Here is a 12,469-nt window from a genome sequence, read left to right as displayed (position 1 = left end):
AACTCGAATTGTCAGAAAACCCCGTATAGTCCAGGATAGAAGAGGCATAACCTTGTTTTTTTATATATACAATATTTTTTTATGGTTTCTTGTCAATTCGAGGGTGCTGATTACGAATCTGAATGATGCCACTCGTGTAACCTTGAGCATTTTCCGCAAATTGGCAAAATCCAATATGGCCGCCAAAATATGCAAATTACCCATGAAAATCATAAAATTGTCCGCACGTTGGCTGTAAAATGCGTGAAATTGTGTGGCAGGAGTGAAATACAATCTTAAAAAATAATTTTTGACAAAAAAATATATTCCTGATATTCAAAATGGCCGCCATAGGCCATTGTATACACTATCATGTACAATATGAATAGGGAAAACTAATTTTCACAAAAATGAGCACTAAACTGCAAAAAATCGCGATGTATGGACGAAGTGATATATGCAAATCACCATTACTAACGAGATATAGCATTTGTAATGTCATATATGGGAAAATTGCAGTATTTTGATATCTAAAATAGCCGCCACTGGCCCAAACAGTATTGCGTACAATGGCAATGGGGGCCAAAAAATTCTCAAGAGTGATCACTAAAATGCTTATTATGAAGATTAAACAGTTGGAATACTGACTATAAACATAATTATTAACGGAATATATTACTAATATGCCATGTATGTGGTGAATGTTGTATTCTGATATTCAAAATGGCTGCCAAAGGCCCTAAAAATATTATACAGAAATGAGAAATGGGAGAAAAGAAATCACAAGAGTGAGCGCTAAAATGCATATATATGTGATAAATTAATTGGATACTGTCTAAAAACTTATTTTCTTACGAAATATATCATTCAGGTTTTAAGTTTGTGCTAAATATTGTATTTCGACTTTCAAAATGGCCGCCATCGACATTAACCGTATTATGTACAATGCAAAGTGGGAAACCAATATTCACATGAGTGAGCACCATAAATGCACGTAATAGTGATATATGAGTAAAATATTGTCTGAAAGCATAATTTCTATCAAGATATATCATTTATTCTGCCAGTTAGGTGATAAATACGGTTATTTTTAAGTTAAAATGGCCGCTACAGTCCCTTACGGTATTAAACACAATATGAATGGGAACAAATCAATTGAACAGAATTTGGCTTTGCTTGGTCAAATGGTGATGTATGAGTGGAACGTTGTCTGAAAACATTATTTATAACAAAATATATCATATCTTATGTAATTTAGGTGATAAATACTGTATTTCAACATTCAAAATGGCTGCCATATGCCTTTTTTGTGAACATGATTTGTCTCCACCCAAAATGTATATTATACGATAAGTGCCTATGGTGGCCATTTTCAATTTAAAAATGCAGCATTTATCACCTTAATTACACAACATTATGATATATCTAGTTAGAAACCATGGTTTAAGACAATTATTCACCTTTACCATGTTTACATCACAATTCACAATTATATGCAATATTTAGAGTCAAGCAAAGCCAAATTCTGTAAAAATTATATGTCCCATGTTACAATGTACATAATACTTGTAGGACCTATGGCAGCCATTTTGGATGTCAAAGTACACCATTTATTACCTCCACCATGTCCACGACCCATATGTGATGTATTTAGTTAGAAATAATGTTTAAGACAATATCTTTACCCATACATCACAGTTGCATATGCATTTTATGATTCTCACTCTTGTTGAAATTAGTTTCCCTGTTTGCATGTTACATAATTTAGTTAGGGCTTGTAGAGGTTATTTTGAATGTCAAAATACAGTATTTATCACTTATATGAAAGAAGAAATGCGATGATTAAAAAAAATGTTTTCAAACAACGTTTTACTCATACAACAGGATTATATGGATGTCATAGTCAAGCAAATCCAAATTCGTACAAAATTATATGTCCCAATTCACATTGTAGATAATACTGTTAGGGCCTATAGGGGCCATTTTGAATTTTATAATACAGTATTTATCTCAGGCATGACAAAAGAAATGATATGTCTTGCTATAAAACATGTTGTCAGACAATATTTTACTCATAGATCACAATTACATGCATTTTATGTTTCTTACTCGTGTGAAAATTAGTTTCTCTATTCGCATTGTACATGATGAAGATAGGGGCTATGGCGGCCATTTTGAATTTCAAAATACAGCATTTACCACATAAATGGCATATTTACAACTATGTTTTTAGTCAGTATTCCACTCGTTTATCTTAATAATATGCATTTTAATGCTCAATCTTCTCATTTTTTGGCCCCGGCTATTGCCATTGTACATAATACTCTTTGGGCCAGTGGCGGCTATTTTAGATATCGAAATACAGCAATGTTCCCATATTTGACATAATAAGTAATATATCTCATTAGTAATGATGATTTGCATATATTACTTCGTTCATACATCGCGATTTTTGCAATTTAGTGCTCATTTTTGTGAAAATTAGTTTTCCCTATTCATGTTGTACATGACAGTGTATACAATGGCCTATGGCGGCCATTTTGAATATCAGGAAGATAAATATTTTGTCAAAAATTATTTTTTAAGATTGTATTTCACTCCTGCCACACAATTTCATGCATTTCACAGCCAATGTGCGGACAATTTTATGAATTTCATGAGTAATTTGCATATTTTGGCGGCCATATTGGATTTTGCCAATTTGTGGAAAATGCTCAAGGTTACACGAGTGGCATCATTCAGATTCGTAATCAGCACCCTCGAATTGACAAGAAACCATCAAAACATATTGTATATACAAAAAAACAAGGTTTGGTCAATTTCCTATGGGGCCTATCCTGGACTAGTATTCTTTCGATCGAGAAGCCTCTACAAGTAAAGGTTGAATGTTGAATTTATATAAGCCATCGTTATTTATAATGGCTCCGAAATGGCTCCGTCATAATTATACGGATTGGGGAGGATTGTCCATAATGTTCTGCAGCGTAAGGAGCGGGGCAGATCTCGGGGAGGGGAGGGGGGGGGGGCGAATAACCTTTTCTTTTGTCAGTTCTTTTTTGTCAATTGCTCATACGGTGATAACAGGATGTAGCAGCCAATAAAATAAAGGTTTCCATTCAAGTTAAAATAACGACAAACTTAATTGTAAACCTTTATGAACCTGGCCCCTGGACTCATTCATTAATTACAAAGAAACCGACATTACATCACATCAAAGAAAAGCACGTTATTATCCAAATGCAAATATTTATCTCGTCAAAATTATACTGAATCAGTGAAAAGGTGAAAATCCTCCTTTGTGGCATATGATAAATTGATGTTATGTTCATGGCGATGTTTTGTTTTGTTTCATAAAATGAATGCATAGCGAGAGAGAGGGGGGATAGGGGGTGGGGTAGAGGTCACATAAACACAGTCACGAGAGAGAGGGCGTATACAGCAATGAAATCGACAACAAAACATTGAGAAAACAATTGACTGATACCGTCTTCACGCTGGTTTTCAAATTTATCCCGGTGCTGTCGCGGGACGGCGACGCCGCTATAAACCCGCTATATAAACGCATCCACAGTAAAAAAGCTATCCCGGCACAATCCCGGGACAAATTTCATTTATCCATTCACACTGCAACAGGTGATGTTTATGTCCGCCGTAACAAAACATGTGTAGGCTTGTGACCCCGTGAGTGACCTGACGCTGTTACACCGGAACTACTTTGAGGGGGAATCGAACCCACGTCCTTCAGTTTGAAAGACGAAGACCACGACGCCCCCACATTATAGTAAACTTAAAGCAAGTGGTTTATTATCCCGGTGTTGTAGAGGTTGTAGCGAGGCGAGGTTATCCCGAGGAAGTTTATTGCAGGTTCGAGAATCCACACCGCTACAATTTCGGGACAGTCCCCGGGGGGCCATTGACGAGTGGATACCATGCGCGACAAAAAAAAAAAAAAACACAAAGGGATGTCTTTTTCAAGATAAGGCACGTTACGTACGTAACGTGATAAGAGTGTCAAAACACTAAAATAATGAAAAAGGGTATCTTTTTCGCGAGGAAAGCTTCGTGTTTTGGGTAAAATTTGCGAGGGTATAAAACAGACTAAAATGTTAAAGGATGTAGGGGAAGGCGGGGTAAGTTGTGACAGTTTTTGCTTTTTGCATGTTAGAATTGATATGATTAATAATCTTGTCGAAATAAGTACCTTGCCTTAAAATTTACTTCTGAAATATTTTCCACCTATATATAACTTTCTATCCCCACAGTGAAAGTCATCGTAACCTTTGAAAAAAACGATGTCAAATGGCTCAACTTGCCCCATATATGGGGTAAGTTTGAGCCACCTTCTGGGGTATGTTGAGCCACAAAAACTATGTACAAAATGTATGAGGGGAGAACCAACATGTCCATTTTTTGTTTAAAGTCTTTTCATTTGCTAATTCTCTATAAATACTAACATCCTTTAAAAGGAAAAGAGCAGTCATGTAAATTTGCTCCTTTCCGCCAGTATTTCAATCGATTTTTACGGTTTGATTGTTTTTTAAGATACATTACCATAGGAATTACCATGGCTCAACTTGCCCCATGCTGTTTGGCTCAACTTACCCCAGTGCGAACTTAGTGCCATAATTTTGTATCCACACTTTTATTATGCATCCATCATATAAAAGACTATGACAAAAATGAAGATCCATACCTGGACTAATAATGTTGTCATCATGTCTTTATTATATTTAAAGATGTGTGTTTTTATAGCACTTATCTATTTCACACTCTTTTTTACTTTTTTGGCTGAAATTCATATTTTTCCCTCTAAAAAACTACTTTTTGTTTCAAAGTTGAAAACAATGTGGTGGGGTTAGGGGTTATGCTATGGGTCATCAATACATGACACCACCACAATGTCTGACTCATTCATTATTGGCCTGGGGCTGGTGGCTCAACTTGCCCCTATGCTCAACTTACCCCGCTTTCCCCTACTTTTTGCCCCAACAGTCAACACTACAGTCCTGCTTTTCTTCCAGTGGGAGCGGCTTAACAGGAAAGGGGGATTTCTTTCGCCCTGTTTTTATCGGGGTATGTAGGGCAGTCAGAAAGTGTCTGTTAAAGAGTACGATTTTCGAGAGGTGTTGGCGGTTTGGCCGTACTAAACCTATGATAGGTAAAGGTAAAACTGACGTCCGTAACATATAACATTAAAAAAGCTGTACTCATTTAGAGGTTCAATTCCGAGAATACTTGCCAAGGGTATCGTTTTGTTTCCAATACTTGTTAAAGGTAGGGTTCACACCAATACTTGTTAAAGGGTGCATTTTCAGAATATGGGAAATACTTGTTTAGGGTGGTTTTCGGGACCCCGTGGTCGTGCATGGTATCCACTCGTCAATGGAAGCTAGTGTGTGGCAGTCCCGGTATTGTAGCGGTGTTTTCGGCGCCAGTGTGAAGACGGTAAATGGCCTACATTTTGGTGTTTATAGGAAATAAGGAATGTCTCCTTTTTAAAGTGATACAACCTTGTCGGATTTCGAAGACACAATGAAATTCGTCCCTTTCTGTTGGGAGAAGCAACATTGTCTTTCCTTTTTCGTTTTTAAGATTTCTTTGAAAGCAATCTCTGCATGATCCTGTACCCTCCCCTCATATCCTGTATAATAATTATACTCGGCAACTGCCCCTAAGTCGGTTTTGTTGGTGCATGGACTATAGGTCCATGTTTAGTGTCAGTATATTCTTTTGTTATGTCTGGATTGTTATTCCTTCTAAATCATGTTATAACCGAGATATTCACTGGAATTTGCAACCATTCGACCGAGAAAAGTCTTGTCAGATGATCCAATTCTTTCCATTTTAATGCGATCATCTTTTGTCATTCCAAAGGCCAGCCTATCAAAGTTCTGGCTCACTGGTATTAAATAAAAGTCCTTTCGAACTACTTGCACCATTCAAAGTAGAGTGTGTGTTTGTCGTGCCTTCATGTGGATGTTTTCTCTTTTATGGGGTCAGAGCGATATATCAAAGTCCTGGACATGCTGGATAAGTTATTTGCATTGTTAATGGTAAGTCTTGACCTATGTTTGTTTCTTTTCTTCAAGTGATCATGGTATATGTGACGAAATATCATAAACAAACAATGCAGTAAGATCACACCGAGCTGGTTCTTCAAAATTTCTTGATCATTATGGTGTATCGTATTGAAGTACGTGGTTCAACGCAGGGATTTTTTTTTTTTTGGGGGGGGGGGGTATCCGAGGAGCCTGGAGGCAACTTAACAAAGCCTCTCTTAAGCTTTTTGTTCAACCTTTCATAAATGTTGATTTCAATAATAGTTTATTAATTTCACTAATGGTAAATCCCTCAAAAGTACGTGTTGATCACTTTTCCAGTTTCTTTTTGAGACTGCATGTCCTAGACCTGTAATATGACGTGGTTGATAATGCACAAAGACGTATTTTAGTCAACTTATTTTGCGATTTCACATGAGTATTCATTTGGTCGGGACTCCAATCAAATAATAACAGCGTATATTATTGTTCGGTATTATTTATGAAACATGGAATGGTTTGTTTCCGGTATAATTTATCATTTTTTGGCTTACTAAATTTGTAAGATAAGTTACCAAAGAAACTAGTTAAAAAAGAACAAATCTTTATTTTGATTTTAAGTGATTTGAAGATTTGAATTTTATGTGCCTCAAAATCCCAGTGGTTCAATTTTACTACCAGCAAAATTAGTCCTTGTTTGCCAAATTGACCGACCCTTTCTTCTCTTGTTTTGATACAATAGGTAGAACTCTCCACCTTGATACTGAGAGGAGAATCTCTGATTGGAAGATGATGAAGTAATCCGTGGGTAGTCTCTTCTCCATCAGCAAACATGTACAAGAAAAATGAGCGTAAGTCTATTCTGCGACACAAAGGAAGGTCAGAAGCGGGATCAGAAGGTATGATGAACATCACTGCATCGAGCAGCGATTCCGATCTAAACATCAACGATATGACGTATGGCGACCATGACGATGCAAACCCTCCTGTCGGAGTCGGCTCGATAAGCCAGTCGAAACAGGTTTCATCGTCAAATCCTCTTCATGGAAATGGCGTGAATGAAGTCTTCGATGATGACGTATCGACTGTTGATACGCTCACGAGCGCTTCTGGGATGCAGTTAAAGTTGTCCACCCGGAGAGTGAAAGTGGAAGCTTCACACGACGTGATCCCTCTTAACGATTTCGACACCGTGTCAGATCATCCCCAACCGCCTTCGGACAACCTGCCGAAGAAGACAATCAGATTCTCAAACTTGGACACCAAGGACCTTTTGGTCAAGAAGCGCCGCGACTCCAAATCTTTCAAACGGCAGATGATTCTAAACCAAGAAATGGAAACCAGGGGCAGGAAGATTTCGCGATTCGATCTTATGAAAAGAAATCGAATGTCGATTAGTTTCATTGGAAATGGATCGCTCCTTGATACAAATCAAGACAGGTTTGACACATCTGAGGTGAATGAAGGGTTTGATGATATCGATGGTCCTACTGATTCTCGTACTATCGACTACGATGACATAGAGAAGGTCAAGAAGACTAAAGATGGATTCTTGAAGGATGTTAAGTCAAAGATCCAGAAAACAACGAAGAACAACAGGTTGAATAGAGTCTACTCACCCGCTCTCATAGTTAACTTGACTGAGGTAAGTAAATGCAGAATGTTTCTTCATCATTCTTTGATAAAATAGATGATTTGTTTTTTGATTTTTTTTATGAAATAGATATCACATGGAAACCGTAAGATTCTAACTTCGCGACTAGACGAAAATGTAAGCCAGGATTTTGGGATAATAACAAATGCCAGTTGTGGTAAGGATTTCGAAATCGGTTCATCAAGAATCTAATCAAATTATCACCCATGTGTCTGTATGTATGAATTACAAAAAAAATACGTGCCAAATGATTTTGGAAGATTTTTTTTATTTTTTAGATATTACCAAAACAAGCATGAAATTCAAGCATGATGTCGGGTCCTTATCCAAGTAAACTGTCTCACAATTGCGTAGGCCTATCTTTGTCAATATATATATATATATATATATATATATATATATATATATATATATATATATATATATATATACATATAATATACATACATACGTATGTGTGTGTGTGGTATTCATTGTAGATTTCATGAGGTCACAGAGTTTTTTTTTTATTGCTGTGTTTGCTGCAACTACAATCAATTACATTTTAAGTAAAGTGTCCCTTCACAATGACTTGTCACATTCTTTATCTAAACTCGTCACGTCCATTTGAGCATCGCAAAGCAGGCGTCATGTTCATATTCCCTATATTAGAAGTGAATTAGGATTCCATGCTTTAACTCACATCTGGCACACAAAGTCTGATCCCCCTTTATAAATTTCTTTGAAGCAATTTGGGTATGAAACGGTGATTGATAAAATATTGTTCTGTTGTGTTCTTATCAATAAGTCCATGCACACTTTGGTTTCAGGTTAACAACTTTATGGTTTATTAGTTTTAAAAAACCCAGGTATTGTATAAGCAAGTACTTTAGTGTAAATAATTGTGGCGTCATCTACGTCATCACGCACTTGAATTATCAATGCAGATTATATTTTGTAATATATAAATTCTTTCATTAGATTTTCACTTTTTTAAAACATTGTATTTCTTCTCTTTTCTTTTTTCGCTATCAACACCAACTATTTAATGAAATATTACTCCCATCTAAAAACAATAAGCAATGACCAAATATGATAAATAACAGTATTGCTTTTTATTTCAACCACTTTACCTATCAGGCCCGTGAAGAGTGCGAACATAGAGATCATACAGCTGTATATACATGAACATGTTGCATTTTCTATCTCTTTCAGGCAATACGGGATGATGATCTCTTTGATGTACTGAACATTCTAGACCAAAACAGCTATTTCAGTTTGAATAAACTGGACAAGAATAATCTCTCTCTTTTACATCATGCTGCTATTCATAATCGAGATATCATTGCACGGGAGTTACTTAAGAGAGGCGCATGTGAGTTTGGTTGTTTGGTTTTGACTCGTTACTTTGAAACAAATTTCGATATGTTGATGATCAGGTGATACTTGATTAATCAAATATTATTTTTATTATTTAAATTTGCTTTCATTTCATTCTTACTTTTGATTTTGCGTATGTTGATTCAATAATTGATTAATTAATTATTTATTCATTATTGAGATTTGTACGATTTAATGAACATGATGGAAGTAGAATAAAATGCATTAATTTTTTTTGCCTTTAGGTTACACATTTAATTGAAAATCTTGTTTTTTTGTATATTAATTAAATTAAATGATTGTTTATTTTACTCATTATTGAAATTTGGATGATTGGATGAAAATGATGAAAGTAGACCAAAATGTATTAATTTTTTTTTTGCCTTCACGTTACACATATAACATAAATTTTTTTTTGTATGTTGATTAATTGAATAGTTATGTATTTATTATTGAAATTTGGATGATTAAATGAAAATGATGAAAGTAAAACAATTATGTATTATTTTTTTGCTTTCACGTTACATACATATATGAAAATGAGGTTTTTTTTTACATTGATTAATTAAATTGATTAATTGATTTTAACATCATTATCGAACGATTTGGACGATTGAATGAATATGATAAAAGTAGAACAGAATGTATAATATTTTGTCCTTACTCGTTACATATGGAACTAGAGAATAATGTTTTTTTCACTCAAGGCGTCGATGTTATTGAGCTCCACGTCAAGGCGACCCCGCTCCATGCTGCTGCTCGTATGAACAGTGCCGACGTCGCCCACGTACTCCTAGCACGATGCGCTGATGTCAATAAAAGAACCACCGGTGGTATGACACCGCTCCACATCAGTGCGAGGAGAGGACATGTTGAAGTCACACGGGTAAGTGTGGTTAATGTCCAGATTTTAATATTTCAGTAATGTTCGTCATTTCCCAGTATCAAAATGATGCACATTGACCGGCAAAGCCCCATTTCATAAAAAGTACAATACCCAATACTTAGACAATATTTTATAACCCGTGTTTTTCCAAGTGACCCAACGCGCTAACGATTTCAGTAAAAAGATGATAATTATTATTACTAATGTCATCACTTTATTTTATTTAATCACCGAAACGATTTTACTGTGAAATAAATCAAGGTTGGATACATGTTCTTCCAAGGCATTTGTTCCATTTAGCTACGAACACGAATCTCTATCCATTGCTGCTCCTGCAATCATGAACCATCTAGTCCCCAATTCCCATATTTTTTATGCTTGATTTAAGTCTTGATTTATATTGTCAATTTTATACTTCTTGTTTATAAATTATCAGACAACTTGATCGTTTTGGCTGTCTCTGAACGTGATTTCAAAATAAAATTTAAGGATGGTGTCGGTGGTTCTACCGAAGATCAAACCAATTGTGTTGACGATAATGACGATGATACCGAAAATGATGTCGATGTTGTTGATGGTGACGAAAGTGAGATAAATAACCATTATAATCAATGATGAGGATGAATAGTACATGCCGTTGTGATGGCGAAGAGTTTTAAGAGAAATAATGGTGAGATTTGAACGCTGCTGATGTTGCTGCTGTTGCTGACGTCAAAACGCTTTTGAAACCACATCGGTAGGTACAAGATTGGTAGATCGGTGCACAAGTCGACATTGGTGTCATGTTATAACCGTCGCATGACTCGTGTCGCTCATCGACACACAAACTACGGAGTTTTGCACCTCGACACAGAATGCTTTCAAGAACATAAAAATGTATTGATTTTTTTTGTCTGTTTCAAAGAAAGTCTTTATTCAATATTTCTCCACAACGCATATAAACAAATGCAAAATGTATGTGATACATCAAATTCATTATCATACATATACACAATACATAATTTAAATAAGCTCGATGTGCCTCGATTCATCAAGATATACAATAAACTTATTTTGTTGCATGTGCATAGTTCGTTCTATCTCATGCTGATACTTTAATTTCTTTTGAAATGATGAGAATGATAAGTTTCCTTTTAAACATTTAGTTGAAAAGATATAATATTTGGCATATGAAATATCAAAATTAAAAAAGAATTTCCAGCTGGTATGCCAAATACAAAGTCATTGAAAGATAATTTTATTTCACTTTTAAGAGTGTATTTTTCAAAATCATCTAAAAATCGACGAGTAAGGGGACATTCCCAAAATAAATGAGCAATAGTTTCCGTGTGTGCTGAACAAAAGGAACATAAATCAGAATGTGATATACCAACAGTTTTCAAGTACTTGTTAACGCCAAGAATATTATGAAAAATTTTGTACTGAAAATATCTAAGCTTTGTTGAAAAAGTACATTTAAAAGAAATATAGATTTTGTCCCAAGTAACGATTGGATCTGAAATAATACTTTTCCATTCGTTTTGTGAAATAGGAATTTAAAAAATTTTCTCAACACATGTTTTATGAATATTGTATTGTATTGAAAATACAATATTGTATTGTATTGAAAATGCAAGTGACATCACGATGAAGAGCTGTGAGGTCTCGCATACATCCGTAATTCCGAAGCTTCGTTATTCCGAAGGTTCGTATATCCGAAGGTTCGTAATTCCGAAGGTTCGTTAGTCCGAAAACGAATGAGGTTCGTATTTCCGAAGATTCGTTAATCCGAAAAAGAAATGAGGTTCGTAATTCTGAAGGTTCGTTAGTCCGAAAACGAAATGATTAACGAACCTAATTTCGTTTTCGGACTATTTCGTGTTCGGATTATCGAACCTTCGAAATAACGCCACAAATGTTCGGATTAACGAACCCTTTTACGTTTACAGATTAACGAACATCGAGGTATAGGCAATTTACGTGTTTTGGAATTACGAACCTTCGGAATTACGAAATGTAACCGGGAGGTCTATGTCAAAACATGGTGTACTAGATCAGCAGTTCCGCCTTGAAGTTGCAAAAATATCGTTTTTCTAGAGTCTAGGATGAAACTGCTGTTTTGTTTCAACAATTTTCGACAAAGTCTTCTTGGTTGCTCTTTGCCATGAAAGTCTTTTGACAATTATTATACATTTCTATGTTCTCGAAAGCATTCTGGCTCGCGTTGCTAAAACTTTCTACTGTCCTCAGATCGAAAACTTGCTGATAGCACGACGGAGATAGAAGAGAGAAAGAATTGTTACCGGTTGTGACGGACAGTAATGACAAAGATGACTTCAAATAAAAACATTGTGATAAATTTAAAGAATGAAAATGTTACAAAGGCGGCATGAAGAAAGGCTTTGCTAACGGATCTTCTTTAAATACATTAAACGTTGTATGAGTTCTGCTGGAGCCAACAACAGAGTCAACTCAACATTATCTTTGGTCCTTTGTTGGCACAAATGACGCAGTGTACTGCTCTATACACTTAAATCGTCCATTGTTTCCTTATCATATATGCATTTTCTCATT

At 35.5% G+C, this 12,469-nt stretch overlaps 1 protein-coding gene across 1 annotated transcript in view; it reads left to right on the top strand.

The window, feature by feature from the left end:
• The first annotated feature begins 5,820 nt into the window (after positions 1-5,820).
• LOC121422289 (transient receptor potential cation channel subfamily A member 1-like) overlaps positions 5,821-12,469 on the top strand; it is a 32,632-nt gene continuing 25,983 nt past the window's right edge. The window contains exons 1-4 of the mRNA XM_041617226.1: positions 5,821-6,032; positions 6,760-7,662; positions 8,866-9,025; positions 9,738-9,916. Coding sequence (XP_041473160.1) covers positions 6,850-7,662; positions 8,866-9,025; positions 9,738-9,916 — 1,152 coding nt within the window. The 5' untranslated portion in view covers positions 5,821-6,032; positions 6,760-6,849. The remainder of the gene's footprint in view (positions 6,033-6,759; positions 7,663-8,865; positions 9,026-9,737; positions 9,917-12,469) is intronic.

Source organism: Lytechinus variegatus, chromosome 10, assembly GCF_018143015.1.
Source record: "Lytechinus variegatus isolate NC3 chromosome 10, Lvar_3.0, whole genome shotgun sequence".
Taxonomy (NCBI): domain Eukaryota; kingdom Metazoa; phylum Echinodermata; class Echinoidea; order Temnopleuroida; family Toxopneustidae; genus Lytechinus; species Lytechinus variegatus.
The sequence above is the reverse complement of the archived record's forward strand: the minus strand, read 5'-3'. Positions and strand labels throughout refer to the sequence as shown.